This window comes from Haliotis rubra, unplaced genomic scaffold (genome assembly GCF_003918875.1).
Source record: "Haliotis rubra isolate DU_JTF1 unplaced genomic scaffold, ASM391887v1 Scf362, whole genome shotgun sequence".
NCBI classification, from domain to species: domain Eukaryota; kingdom Metazoa; phylum Mollusca; class Gastropoda; order Lepetellida; family Haliotidae; genus Haliotis; species Haliotis rubra.
The window spans coordinates 39,322-55,185 of record NW_025767038.1 but is presented as its reverse complement, the minus strand read 5'-3'; the positions used below and the strand labels follow the sequence as shown (position 1 = coordinate 55,185).

The following is a 15,864-nucleotide window of genomic DNA, read 5'->3' as shown; positions in this document are numbered from 1 at the left end:
AATTTCCTTACCCCAGTAAACATTGACCAGTTTCTAAACCTTCATTGTCCCTAAGTTATACTATTCATTGTTTAAAGGTTATGAAGAGAAGCCATGTACAAGCATGTAATACAATGAACGTGTCTTTACAGGTGCGTGCAATGTCACGCTCCATGCACAGAGGGAACCGCTGAATTTCACATCGCCTAACTACCCGGGTAACTACGGAAAGTATGTAGAGACATACCTGTTTATTTCATACATCATCTGTTCACCAGAATTAGTGCTCATAGTCCAAGCATTCATAACTATTGATGAATTGTTATTGTAATATCTTTATCCTTTATATGTAAGCACTACAGAATTAATGTAATCAACTGATATTTGATGTAAATGTTTATATGTTCAGATTTACACATGCCATGTTGCTTCAGTTCCAAATAACATTATTTTACAGCCATGAAAACTGTTATTGGGACATCTACCCTGAAACAAGCGGCTACAGGGTTGTGCTCGAAATGGTGTTTTCCAACATCGAATACTATAGCTACTTCACCTGTACTCATGACGTCCTTACAATAGACGTCATAAATAATGGTAAAATAGTCGTGTTACACTGAAAACCTCTGTTCTATATAAATTACTTATTTAATATAATGATATTATCATATTTTTTCACATTATTGATTTCTTATCCAGAAAAAAACTCATGTGATCACTGTGGCGCATCAAGGAAGGAAAATTAGTGAAAGTTTGTGAACGCTGAAGTAATATACAAACTAGATTACTAAAACCGAAATACATTTCATATTTTTACCAAATTGTTCCTGACATTTTGTCCACCCAGGTAATCAAAGTGAAGCCTCTTCGCGTAAAATCTGTGGCAAAAGCAGATGGAATATTCTCATCGAAGACGACCAACATATCCATGCAGTGTTCACGACTGATGCCAGGGGAACCAGAAGTGGTTTTCTAATCAGATACTATGAGAAAAATGGTTAGTAAAGTCACGACCCTGGCTATGCAGCAGTAGTCTAAAATCTTTACTGCATGTACCGTTAAAGCTATAATTAAAAACCTGGTTGTTTTTCTCCATTTCATCTTTTACAAGATAATTCTATGGGCTTGAACCAAAGGTAATAGTAGGTGTGGTCATGTATATGAAATTGAGTCTAATGTTTTCAGTTGCTTGAATAGTCAAAATCAGGGATCAGTAAAGACTGGTTTTAATCAAAACATCCGAACCACTTCGGAAAGCCAAAATGATCATCTTGTGCACATCTCTAAAACATTGATCAAAACGGTGCAGATATTGCAATGATTGTGTGTTTCTTTCGTATAATAACGTAGATTCGCTAGCGCTGGCTTAACGAATTTCATCATGCAGGATTCTTACATGGCATCGTTGAATCTTTCAAAATAAATAAAAAATACAAAGTTGCCCATGCTGATCTCATGAATTATACGGCTGGTACAAATTGTTCCCTTGTCATAACCAGGTACCGAAATGTGCGGTGTACCTCTCGTAGCAACTTCTGTCGGCAAGACATTTACCTCGCCTGGATACCCAAACACCTACTTCCAGTGAGTAGCCTAATTACTCTATCAGCTACAAACAGTACTAGAGTTTCTTGTATTTGTTACCCAGTGTTTAATGTTAAATACATCAAGAGAGAGGGTGTGTTGGATGTATTATTAAGCTTTCAACAATATTTACTTCACGCCTAGTCATGCGTACACATTTGTACACAGCCATCCGTTTGTATGTGAGAATGTTTCGAACCATTCGGCAACCTTATTTGGATAATTTGTATAGCACTTCAAAATAAATGCGTCTGTTTGCAGGAGGCAGACATGTATTTGGACTATTACAGCAGAACATCAAAACCAAACCATTCAATTGTACACCATGGACTCGGTACTTCAGAACCTCTCATCTCGTGGAACTTGCAACAATGATTATGTCACTGTATATAACGGTCAATACGGTAAGTAGAGACGTGCACATTGTACTTAGTCAGTTCTCCTTTTCAACTTTAAGCTGCCAAGAAAGACAAATGTTCCAAGCTATGGTAATGATCAACAGTCCATAAGAATTTGGTTTTTAGAATTGAGTTTCAACACAAGAGGTAATCAGATGGTAATTATCAAGTGCGTCCATCAGGTGCATTAATGCTGACCTGGCATCTTCATTTCACTGAGGCCATAATGCGTCGATAAAAGGGAAGATTATCTCATCTCAGAGGAGGAATTTGGCGGAGTGTCGATATGCTTTTTGGGGATTCGCATGACTTCGTAAACGTACCTCTATTTCATCCCTGACGTGTTCAGTGGGTGACACATCAGGGGATCTTGTTGGCCAGGGTAACACATAAAGATTGCTCTGACTAAGAAACTGCTGTAAACTCCGGAAACGGGTGGTCTGTTGTTATCGTGTTGAAACAGCACGCCATCTCTGTTCTGTTGTAAAAGCGATACAGAGGTCATTTACAAAATCTCGTCTTGATACAATAACGTCTTGACCTCCAAAACAAATCCTTTCTCGAACACAAGGTCTAATGTAACGTTCACAGGGCCTGTTGTAAACTCGGTGAAGAAGTAAATAAACTCATCGGTGTACACAGCCTTCCTACACGCACTCCCTTCCCTAAGTGTTGTCTGCTGTAACTTAGACGTCGGTGTCGATATCCTGGCGTCAGCTTGCACGGATGTTGTAGAGGCGAACACACGCCTGTTATCAGGTATGCTACGAGCTGTAAGGGTTGCTGGACTGAACCTGTGTCGGAGGTCCGTGGTTCAAAATTGTTTTTCGAAAGAATACCTCTCCATATGTCATTTTCCCTCAAGTGGCATATCGAGTGTGTTCCTGAACGATTAAAAGAGATACTGGGTGTCTGGAATTGCAACGTTAACAATGTTGGTCATTGTTCTCCTCTATATCATGCTCCTAACAAATTTCATGGAATTCGAGCAACAACAGCTACTCTCTGTTTCTTCGACCTTTCCAACACACTCGTTCCACTCGTTGGTTCAAATCCAAATACTCATTCACAAGAAAACATTTTACTAATGCTTACTAGCCTGCTGACGTCAAGTTTGCACAACGCATGGTTGTTAGCCTCCGGCAGTTTTGAATGATGCTATTCAAAGTTAGGAGAATCAACACTTTTGACATTGTTAATAATATAATGTTCCATTACAGGTTCCTACCACCTCGGCACCTTCTGTGGCAACGAAAGACCTGTTTTTAACAGTGGTGGGAACGCCTTGAGTGTTCGTCTACGAACTGATTCCTCGCAAGTCTACAAAGGATTCAAAATGCTATACAAAGCTATACCGGGTGTGTATGCATTAAGCACTCAGATTGAACCTAAAACTACAGCTACCCGGTTAGATAATAATTAATTAATGTTCTGATCTGATGGTGAAATATAGTAATTTTACAAATAAACACACAGTTGTCAACTGTAAAACTGCTGTTCAACTGACCAAACCAAGGCACAAAACAATAAAATCACAGTCACTTACTACATGTTATTTCATACATCTTAGTTGTGTTGACAAATGTGTCATGAACATGTCTTTCGAAAGACGTGATGAGGCATGACGGCAGCTCCAAACTCTCAGCGTTATTAGTCTCTAAATATATCAATACTGCGTTAGTTTGTGCATTCAGTTAAGCAATAACAGATCTATGTCTTTGTCATTGATGCCTTGATTCGTTTTGCGTAACAACTATGTTTGCCAATTATGATAACATTAGCTCTCAATTTAGACATATATTTTGGATATAATATTTCTGTATGAATCTATTTGTAAAACTGTAAACGGGATTAGTAAAATGTATTTATTATGAAGTTTCGGTAACAGATCTCTCTGGACAAAATGGTGAAGTGAGGACACATTATCTTTAGAATAAGCCAATAATTCAAGAAACATATGTTTTATGACTACTGTTGACACCAATTTTAACTAATGTCAACATTGGCTCACAGTAATGTCCCAGCCGGTCAGCCCAAAACCGTTTTCGCTATTTTTTCGCATGGTAGATTATACTAGTAAACATTATACTAATAAAACCTTGATTTCTTTAGTATTTATCAGATACGCCCCTGGAGAGTTTAAACATTGTTTGTGAAAAATGTCTGGGTCCATAACAAACAAACTACCACAAAGACCGAATCCCCCACCCCTTCATCCTTGACAACCAGCCACACACACAAAAGCACGAGCGAACGCACGAACACACACGCGCACAGGAACGCCGAATCCTTGTTACAACAACAAAAACAAACAAAAATTGTACATTTGCTACTCTTCTTCATTATCAGCAACAACGTGCAGCGTCACGCTTTCCGCAGGTTACAGTCCAATGGTGATTGTCTCCCCTGGCTATCCAAGCAACTACGTAAAGTAAGTAAAGAGTTACAATAATATGATGTAAATGAATGCATGGTTCAAAACCCGTTTACTTGGATATAATTCGCCAGATCAAAAGATGTTTACACATGTAGATAGATACTCTTCGCCTTGATAATAATGTCACCAAATGTAAATATGCTTGTATCACGTGTAACCAATATGGATGAGGCTTGTGTTTTTGTTTCGGAACATTTTTTTTCTTCTTCCTTGCAGTGGATTGGACTGTCAGTGGACTCTAAATGCACCGATAGGAAGCAATATAACGGTGAAAGTTTTGTTTCTTGATTTGGAAAAGGTGGCATCGTGCGTGGATGATTATCTACTGTTTAAGGATGGTAAGTAAAGCTTGGGACGCATGTTAACGTTGTGTTCCTCTTAGAATTGAGCAAAACAGTTGTAGCTTAAGTTCTGTGACATCCGTGTGGTACCAAGGAGAAAAAGAATATAATCAAGATAATATTAATGATCACTATTTACCTATACTCACCAAAAAATGCCACACATTGATACTAATCTTATATGAAATTTCAAACATGTTTTTTTCAAAATTACTTATTGATTGTTATGATTTCGCCCTTGTAATTCTGTGAAACGGATGCACAGCGCATTCTCATCTTCAAAAACATTAATGCATGTCTACGTTCAACTTGCTTAAAATGGCATGGATGAAGAGTGGTATGCACGTGCCGTTTACTGGAATAGTGAGCAGGGAGATGACCTATATAAGACTGTTCTGCTTTTACACGGTCATTGGTATTTTTAGTGAGTGGGTGAGTTAAGATTATCAGTAACATCGGCAGTATTTCAGAGATATCGCGACTAAATCAAGTTATAGATATATTAATAATTAAAGATAAATTACAATATGCTTTCTACGAAGAACTAAATTATCGCAGATATAAGTAAATCTAAAAATGTTAACTATGCATGACAATACAATATAAAAACAGGCTATAGATTGCCAAAAACTGAAGGTAGATCACCATACATCGACATCGACGCGTCCAGTGGTACAGTAACGTTTGATTGTGACGTGTATTGTTCAGTGGCATTTTCTGCTTCAGTGACGTGATTGACGTCAAAATGAACGTTTTACCCAGAATTGTGACACTTTGGTTTACCGACATGGTGCAGGGAGTGTCTTGAAGTCGGATACCATATCCGACACGCAGAAATCTAACTTTGTGCGCCATCTTGGCAATTTAAATCATTTTCGATACAGAGGCGATTTCTTAAGGATTCACATGGCTGTTCCAGTGAGTAAATGCCAGGTCTCATACAGCACATGCCATTAGTTAGTATCTTCAGAATGAGAACATTACAGTGTTTCCATGGTCTTCCAAATATCACGACCACAACCCCATCGAGCATTTGTGGCGTGACCTCGGCCGATGCGTGCGTGAACGTCAACCGGCGCTCCAGACGTTAGATCTATTGTCGCAGGCATCGCAAGAGGATTGGGTCAGTGAATGAGTGAGATACAATTTAAAGTCACTTCGGCAATATTTCAGCCATATCGTGACTAAATTAACGTATAAAATGATAATAATTAAAGGTAAATTTTAAAAATAACTGTCAACGAAGGACATTTAAACAACTAGGATATCAAAGTTATAAATATAAAACTAGTAGTGTGATCTGAAACATTTTTACTATATATGACAAGACAACATAAAAACAGGCTATAGATCGCCCAACAACTAACGGTAGATCACCATACAAGGGACCATAGGGACCACAGTACTGTTGCTACCTGCATGGACAGATTGGGTCAAAGTTCCACAAGGTCGAATTCAAAGACTTAATCACTCCATGCCGAGACAGCGCAGAGCAGTTTTTGGGGCTCTTGGTGGTCACAAGAGATATTAAAGACAACACCCCATTAGGAACAGACACCTTCACTGAATGCTATGCATGTTAACATATATTTGAGCTTTTAAACTGTGAAAATTGGCTGCAAGTCATCCAGACTCTTTAAACCCGAAGATGTTTTACCCACTCCTACGGTCGAAACCATCACATCAATTTGGACAGGTTTCAGAGAGGTGTTCCATGATTTTGTCTATAGTGGGAAAGGGGTAACCGGGGAGGCTATTTTCAACTAAGGCATGGCTAAACCGGTTCTTGTCTTTGGGGGAAAAGGAGATGGGATATTGCAAAGCCATTGAACTCCTTATATTCATTGTCTCGTTAACCATGCACCTGTCATGTATGCCAAATTTGGACCCCTGCGTCAGTTTAGTTGTCAGGGTATTGAAAAGATGAATGATGACATAAAGAGCATTCATCAGAGAAAATCCAATAAATGGGATGCAGCAACTGACGCAACTGAAGATAAGAAAACGCATGGAAAGGAACCAACACCATGTGAGGGAGAAAAGGACATACACAAAACGCAAACTACAATTCTGGGAAGAGGATCTGTCTGCTATGAGAAAATCGAAATGACAGGCCATAAGGGACGAAATGGAAAATGTAGCCTTGCCTCAGCTTGATGTCAATCAGGCCAGTGTAACTGAATTGAGGGACTACTTAGAGTCCAAAGGGTGCAAAACAAAGGCAACGAAACGAGATGTTTTGTTAAAAATGGCAAAGAATAGGTAAATGGCACCAACTTCGTTCAACCATTAAGTGAAAAACGCAACATGTATTTGAAGGCCGCCATATAGATTGAATATTGCTGACTGCGGCGTGAAACTAAACCTAAAACCTGAAAAAATTATTGCCTTTTTCCTTACATGGGAATTGTCTGTCCAGTTATTTGTCACTATTTTGAAACTTGATGAAATGTCTGTGTAATAAATATATATGTCTCCTCCTATTACACATTTCTCGTGTCCCCCGCCGTGATGTTGCTGGAATATTCCTAAAAGCGGCGTAAAACCAAACTCAGTCAGTCAGTCAGTCCTCCTATTACATTTATGTTATTACTGAATGAGAAACTGAATTTTGAAAAAGCATCCATAAAATATTTGGCTGAAGCAGCTGAAGTGAGGTAAAACTAGCACGAGTTACGTCCCTTGAATTGTTGTTGAATCGAGATATTTTACATGCGTTTCCAAAAATTTGACGTACCTTGTCTATGTCCACTATTCTTGAGTATGATTGCATGTGCTATTTCACTTTAAAGGTAGCAGAATTTGTGAAAATAGACCATACGTTTCTTGTTTGGGATATATATTTTTGACATGTTGTAAGAACTTAATTGAAATGTATCTTCCCGAATATGGGTTTCACTGAGATCGGAAGATTATCTCATGACATGTTACCTATGAGTGTGCCTGACTGAGACAGTATTGCACTCGATAATGTCCTAGATCAACCAGGAAATATAACTACTTCAGGGATCAATATTGTCTGCACCTGTCGTGTATGGTGATAAGCAATCACCCAACTTGATAGTAACAGAGGGATAGCGTATCATCCCTAATTGTAGTGAGTGAGTGAGTGAGTTTAGTTTAACGCCTCACTCAGCAATATTAGAGCTATATGGCGGCGGTCTGTAAATAATCGAGTCTTGACCAGACAATCCAGTGATCAACAGCATTAGCATCGATCTGCGCAATTGGGAACCGATGATATGTGTCAACCAAGTCAGCGAGTCTAACCACCCGATCCCGTTAGTCGCCTCTTATCACAAGCATAATCGCCTTTTATGGCAAGCATGGGTTGCTGAAGATAATGTCCCAGATTCCCGGCGGCTACAATATGAGCAATCGACCAAGCAATAACTTTTTCAGGGATCAGTATTGTCACCACACAGCCTTATTGTCACAAAACAGCCTTGTTGTCACAACACAACCTCATTGTCACAATCCTACCTTATTTCCCAGTCAAGTGAATTGCTCTTAGACACATCACATGCACCTGCATTCTCAGTAGGACTTCCTATACGGACATTTCATTTGAGCAAACGATATGAAAATATGAAAACCTCACCACTGAAAAGAAAAATATATCTTCTATTGCAATAATTATTATTTAAATCAAGTAATCGGTAAGGTTCTTGTTATCAACTATAACGATGGTGTAGTGTATGACAAAGAGTTGTATTTCTAACAGTAATCATTACTGTGCCAATTTTTAATGTTCCGAACATACGGCTGCCTTGAAGAACAATACTGTTCCCTGCGTATATCGTTAGTATTTATTTACCGTTAGTGTTGAATCGAACCTTGGTAACGAATAATTTTCATATTGAAAAGAATGTTGTTTGCTTCTATACTGAAGACATCAAATAAATGTAAATGAAACTGCATTCATTTATTGATGAAAGATGCACAATTAATACATTTACGTTTTAGGTTCAGCAAACGATGCTCGCCAACTGGCAAAGATTTGTGATAGTAGGTCTACTCCCATCGTCAGCTCCAGTAACCACATGACCATCATGTTTCACTCAGACCATGCTGTCACAGGAGGAGGTTTTCGTTTGCAGTACTCATCTGGTAATAATTTCAGGAACATTCTTTAACTTATAATAAAGTTTAGTTCTTGTCTTCATTGGAAAAATATACTTTCCTGATAAGCAGAATAACATAATTTCCTCAGGACCACAGAGACCCATTGTGTGAGAAACTTTTGTCTGCTTTTACCTCTTCAGAGGAACTTTTCACTTAAAACTTTCGAGCATCCAGGCGAATAACTGTTTCCACCTGAATATACTCCATGAACCCTAAAGTGTGATGATATTCATGTCATCCAGTCACTCTTGGTTATCACAAATCGTCAAGTGTATTATGTTTTATTATGTTCATTAGTTCACTCGTTTGGCTTCATGCTGTTACAGCTTTCGACTGTGGATTATCAGATCTCTCCGCATCTTCTGTCACGTGGAAGTACTTGACTTCTCCTGGCTATCCTTCGAACTATTACAAGTAGGTGCCTACTCTCTTGTCAAGTGAATAAAGGTTAACCAGTTAGTAAATATTAGCAAATAACATGTGGTAAATAGCACTACACGCGTGACCGGTATGCAGCACTCCACACGTGTCAACGATTTAGCACTGTAAACGTGACTTTGAAACTAGCACTAAACACGGGACAAGTAAGTGTGACTACGCCAATGACTTGCAGGTAACTTATCACATGTATAGTTGTATGATATGTTTTGATGAACTGAAAAGTATTTGAATGGGGTTTTTTTCATATAAACACTACACTTTGTACATTTCAAGACTATACACTTGAACAATTTACTTGTTTATATACGTTTGCATAATACCAATTTATGTATACAAATTCTGTTTTCAGCAATGTACACTGCGAGTGGAAAATTAGAGCACCGTATGGATATGAAATTAAAGTTGAAATTATATATTTGTCGTTGGAATATTCCTCATCTTGTTCGAGGGACTATCTTGTCTTCAAGGACGGTAAGTACATGGTACAAATGTATAGAGGTTCCTCAGAACAAAATTCTCGTAGTGCGCTTTGTGCTGTATCGGTTACTTTTGAGACAATTCATAAATTACTTAGTTTGATCATGAATCCAAAAATATGTGAACGACCATTGGATCACATTAAGCGGTTCTCTATACAATTGGTTTTGTTATTTGTAAGAACTTTGGACTTGATGGGTGAAGATAGGTGCATAATGTATTTTATCACAGTTACTCTAAATACGTTCTATTAGCATCAGCTTCATTTGAATACTAGCATGCTTATGTATATGCGTCAGAACCAATGCCACTAACTTAGTAAGTATCTTTTCTCAAGGTTCATCATCTTGGTCACCTCAGTTGGGTAAATATTGCGGTGTTTACTACAGCAAACAGCTTGTCAGCTCCATCAACTACATCACCATCGCCTTCCACACCGATGGCTCTACCACGCGACAAGGTTATAATCTGAAGTACAAAGCTGGAATATTCCCATCAACAACAACAACAACCACAGGTACAATAATTGTGTTTTTGTGGTCAACCAGTTGTGTGTACATAGATTGGAATGTGTGGGGAACTGGGGCTGGGGCTGGGACTGTGGAACTGCCATTAGTGGTAGCGGGTATTCAATGTTGCTTGGGGATGGCATTGACAATAGAGACATTATATTTACTTGATCCCTTGTTCAGGCAATTATGGGAAAATCACATGTTACACACTTTATTAATGTATGAATAGACAGGACACACTGTTATATAGGTGTCTACAAAAGAAAATGTATTGATCTTCAATCAAAATGTATCTTGTATGAGCTTTCCTGTCTATTTCTGCAATACTGTATAAATTAACATACTATATGCGGTTATTTGCCTTTTCTGCTACAACCTACTCTTCCGTTTATAACTCTGAAAGCACTTACCCAATGTCAACACTATTGTGACTTAAATATCCATTGCTTCCATTCTTTATTTAAACAGAGAGACCGCATGTTTCTAATTGCGGTAGTTCATTGCTCAGCGCCAGCAAATACTCCTGGAGGTCTTTGTCATCCCCTGGGTACCCATACTACAACTACAATAAGTAAGTAGATGTATACATCATCTTTGTTGATAACCCGTTTTGACTACTTGCAAGTTAATTCAGTGACTCCTTCGATCCGAAAAAAGCTCTGTCATGACCCTGCATCTTCACAATCACTCTCCCAGGAATCACTTAATCTTTGATCACTTCAGATGATCCAGACTTTGAAACATTTTGAGGATTTTCTTACATGAAGACATTACAATGCACATATCCTTACACATCAGAATTGATATTCTTTATCACCTTCCCTTGTGAGGAACGTTGCAAGGCTTTATGTTTTGAGTCTTGCCAATTTCAGTGTGTTGGGATTATAGATAATTATCAGGAAGAACAAAGCTTATATTGATTGAGAGTGGTTGGGACAAAAGCATCTTGGAACTGCTGAAACCTATGTTCATGCAGCAATGTTTTGCATGTTGTTTTGTAACCTAATTGACTTGCTGTCCAGTGTTATATTTCTTATAATCTTTTCATCTGTTTCTTCACAGCAATATGTACTGCGAGTGGACAATATCTGCACCTGCTGGATATAAAGTAAAGGTTGAAGCTCAGACTATTTCTATGGAACACGATCCATCCTGTTCTAAAGACTACGTGCTCTTCAGAGATGGTAAGTACAATGTTCCTTTTAACAAAAGGACTTAAAGATACTTTTAGTAATTTTTTCTTCAAATTGAATTTGTTTGCAGTTACCACTGGTCAATGATAAGCATTCTCAGGATGAAGTTGGCTTCAGTGTTTCTACCATGCGTATCTCTTTTAACCGACAACACAACGATTCTTTGTATTTTTCAAGGTTCCTCATCTTACGCCACTCGGTTGGGTAAATACTGTAGTGACGTCACCGGCTACATCGTCAGTTCCCGCAACTCCATGACCATCACGTTCCGCACTGACAGTTCTATCACAGACAAAGGATTTTCTCTGAAATACACTGCGCAGACGACAGGTGCGTAATTCTATATCAGTTTTCGCGCGTTTCCTCTTTCATGAAATTCCATCATAAGGGGATAACTATTTCAAATCACGAACTATGAAGGATCTTTGTAATAATATAAGTTCTCATTTAATTATTGCATTTTAAAAAGAATTAGATTTGTTGAATGATTTGTAAATAGATAAATATTTTATGATTGGAAGTTTATATTAGTAACTTCGATTGTGAGTGGCTGTATCCTCAAAGGGGGTTAAAGTACTGTAAAAGTATTGTCCTCCTGAGAGGATACGTTTTTAATCGTAGAATACGTATATATTTAATGTATGGCTAGATTTTGTAAATTGCTAACGGCTGAAGGGATGGTGCAAATCCAGTTAGGGTCCATGCAGGAAGCAAATGTACTGTAAGTTCCCATGGTCCCCAGTATGGTGATCTTCCTTCAGTTGTTGGCAATCTATAGCCTGTTTTTTATTTTGTAATGTCTTCTATAGTTAAACGTTTTTAGCTTTTCATACTAGTTTTATATCTATATCTGTGATCCTCTAGTTATTTTATTGTCCTTCGTTGGCAACGTTTTGTAATTTGTTATTGCAACTATTTATTTCATGAACTAACGCATTTAAACATACATTTTGCAAAAAAAAAATTCATTTTCAAATCATTTGAAGGGAAAACCCTATAAAACAAAACCCTTATGTAAATGTGTGTATAAAAGGAAAATGTTTTCCTTCAGAAAAAAGTATACCCTGGGGTAAGCCTTCATTTACGATTGCCGACATGAGTAAATGTCTGAAGCCCATCACAGAAACAGAACTGTTTAATATCACTGAGATACTTCCTTGTTTCAGTGTGTGGCGAAGATGATACGATAAGCTATGAGACAAAATATATTGAATCACCGAATTATCCTCTGTCCTATCCCGAGTAAGTATATGGGACACTTGTAGTTAGATTTGCAGTCGCAGCAGTAAATAGTAAAACAATGAACAACTTATTTGTTAATACAGAAGTTGTTCATACAAATATTTTTGTCCTTCTTTAAATTAACTCAGAGAGAAATGAATCAACAATCCAGAAGAAGGAATACACACTATGACATTCTATGATCAGGGGATTGTTAAATTTTAATTCCAGCGAGGATGGAAACTGAAAGTTTGTAGTTAGTAAACCCTGTTGCATAAGCACGATGAGTTCATATATAATTGCAATGCCTGACATGCGGAACACATGACTAATGCTAATGTCTATTCCAATTTTAGCAATGCGGACTGTGAGTGGACAATCAGCACTTCCATTGACGGATATGTAATCCATGTGGACGTGGTGTATTTCAACATTGAGCAAGACAGCAGCTGTTTCTATGATTATGTACAGCTCTATGATGGTAATGAACGCGTTTAATCATTGTTATCCTAGAAATGGGTAAAGGAGACAGATGCCTAAAACGAATTTAAGCTCTGTTCGATTCGCTAATGTAGAGAACGTCAGCGACCTGTGTGTCTTCTTGTTTTTCTCCAATTTTAAGCTAAGACGCTGACATTTACGCGGACATGACGTCCACGTTGACGTGGCACAGTAGGCACACGTCCTGCTTAACAGCATCATTTGGATTCATCAGTGTGATCTGTCCGATTTCATCTATATTTTTCACGATACTTATAGTTGATGTTATTGCGTTTGAGTCACAGTAGATAGTACAGTAAAATAGTCATTTGGAATAAGTAAATGTCATCCCCAAATAAGAACAACTGAAAGAGTTCTTAAAGCAATGAAACTTTCCACTTTTTTAATCGTAGAATACGTGTCATTTTAATATATAGCTAGATTTTCTAAATTGCTGACGACTGAAGGGATGGTGTAACTCCAGCTAGGGTCCATGCAGGAAGCGAATGTACTGTAAGTCCCCATGGTCCCTAGTATGGTGATCTACCTTCAATCGTTGGCAATGTATAGCCTGTTTTTATATTGTATTGTCATTTATAGTTCCAATGTTTTAGATTTAATTACTAGTTTTGAATGGATATCTGTGATACATTAATAGTTTTACTGTTCTTCGTCAACAGGTTTTTTAATTTATAACTTTATTGATCTTTAATATACATGTAATTATAAACGGTTCTCGTCATAATATGGCTAAGATATTGCCGATGTCACGATAAATATTAACTCACTCACTGTTAAAGCATTGTATCTCCGAACAAACGTTTGTGACATTAGCTCATGATTTGTTTTATTATCATAATCTTCTCATGTGATTTCTCTCAATAGTCACGAGTTATGAAAGCTCGATCGGTCGATGGTGTGGAAGAGATGGACCAAATACACAGACTACAGGACAGACAATGAAGGTTAAATTCCACTCTGATGGTTCGACTTCCCTTTCCGGATTTAAGTTGTCCTACTGCCGGCGAACCAACATATGATTGTACGTGTTTCAGTTTTATTCGTTCATTTAGGAATGTATTGCATCGTTTAAGAGAATAACCCACATCAATAGCCATCTCTGTTCGTTTACACTTTAACTGAAACATGCGGTATTTGGGAACGCTACAGCATACAACTGATCTTGTAAAATAACAGGTTGGTAAGACATATATATAACATATGTATCCATAGATAAAGAATATGTTGAGGGTGTGGTTGACAAGGGAGGTGGACGACCAGGGCACGACTTGTCAGGTTGACCAAACTGAGGTATATTCGCCCGTATCTTGTTTTTCTGGACCAACGCTCGTTAGTCTCACATCAAGCTGATAAGCTGACATGATTGACACAGCTTCAGAGCATGTGGGTAGCCCAGTTGTTACAGCATTCACTCATCAGGCCGAAGACTCGGGTTCCATTCCTCACAATGTGAGAAACCCACATCTGGTTTCCCACCTTGATATAGATGGAATATTGCTAAAAGTGGCGTGCAAATCGTTCTCAATCAAAGCAGCCTATAAGCAAGCAGACTGTTAAGTCACAGGTTCAGCGTGTGTAATTGTCGCTTCATCGTAATTGTCCTTTGACCTATGTGAGTTAAGGGTGAAGTTGATCTTTTAGTAATTAACACCAATGCGCTGGCTCATTGTCATACAGACATGTAAATTCGTATAGTAAGTCCAATTTATAACATAACGGTTCCCATTTTGTACACAAGGACCTACCCTATGCATCTACTGTAGTCTCCACAACAAGGCAATATCAGACAAATAAGGGTTTGACATCCCTCTTTCTTTACCTCTGTAATGGAACGCAGTAGAGTTACAACAGCACGATAATGTTGAAATAATATGTACCTTACCAAAATTTAGGATTCCGCCTCAAAACACTACTTAGAAGCAACTAAAACAGACGGGTTGTAACAATATCTATATGCCATTTTAGGGGATTAAGTAAAATCTAAGAGAATGCTATATTTACAAAACACTTTTTTATGTTTTCTTTAGCTGTATTATTTATTCAGTTTTAATTTGTTTTCTTTTTTAGCTGCTGCACCAACGAACATCGGAGCCATACTGGGAGGTGTATTTGGCGGGATCACTGCTGTGGTTATTGCAACCTGCTGTTGCTGTGGACTTTGTTTCAGAAAGAAATCCATTCCCAACGTCCAACAGCAGAGAAACAGACCACCTGAAGGCACCGTCTCCTTCATCAACGTCCCCAGCTACCCACAAACCCCGCCTACTGCTCCTGCTGTTCTGCCGTTCATGTCTCCACCACCTCCTTCTTACAATGATGTCGTGAAGGATGATCCCCCACCGTACTTTCAGGCAGTTCCACTATCAGACATACAGCCTGTTGTCACGTCATACAGTAGCGGTGCATCTGAGCATCAAGGGATAGATAACCCAGCAGGACCCAGCTGAGTGGCAGTTTCAGATGACGTGCATGTTTGTTTAACTGGAGAAAACAGAACAAGACACATTCGTGTATACTTCATGCAGTGTCCTCATCCATATACTTTTTTGCAAGGGGTATCGTTTCGTACCATGGTTTTCGATGATCATTTAATATTCAAAATATCTATTACAGCTAATTCTAAAAATGTTGATTGACTTGACGGATTAGCATATA

The 15,864-nt window shown here is 38.2% G+C and overlaps 1 protein-coding gene across 1 annotated transcript in view; it reads left to right on the top strand.

Annotated features, from left to right (window-relative positions):
• Positions 1-15,656, top strand: part of LOC124285534 (tolloid-like protein 2) — a 28,100-nt gene extending 12,444 nt beyond the window's left edge. The window contains exons 2-20 of the mRNA XM_046721774.1: positions 132-210; positions 437-576; positions 827-976; positions 1,479-1,563; positions 1,825-1,967; positions 3,182-3,319; positions 4,311-4,392; positions 4,615-4,736; positions 8,706-8,849; positions 9,191-9,278; positions 9,655-9,776; positions 10,120-10,299; positions 10,763-10,865; positions 11,357-11,478; positions 11,665-11,817; positions 12,654-12,729; positions 13,065-13,189; positions 14,074-14,212; positions 15,377-15,656. Coding sequence (XP_046577730.1) covers positions 132-210; positions 437-576; positions 827-976; positions 1,479-1,563; positions 1,825-1,967; positions 3,182-3,319; positions 4,311-4,392; positions 4,615-4,736; positions 8,706-8,849; positions 9,191-9,278; positions 9,655-9,776; positions 10,120-10,299; positions 10,763-10,865; positions 11,357-11,478; positions 11,665-11,817; positions 12,654-12,729; positions 13,065-13,189; positions 14,074-14,212; positions 15,377-15,656 — 2,471 coding nt within the window. The remainder of the gene's footprint in view (positions 1-131; positions 211-436; positions 577-826; positions 977-1,478; positions 1,564-1,824; positions 1,968-3,181; positions 3,320-4,310; positions 4,393-4,614; positions 4,737-8,705; positions 8,850-9,190; positions 9,279-9,654; positions 9,777-10,119; positions 10,300-10,762; positions 10,866-11,356; positions 11,479-11,664; positions 11,818-12,653; positions 12,730-13,064; positions 13,190-14,073; positions 14,213-15,376) is intronic.
• The last annotated feature ends 208 nt before the right edge of the window (positions 15,657-15,864 follow it).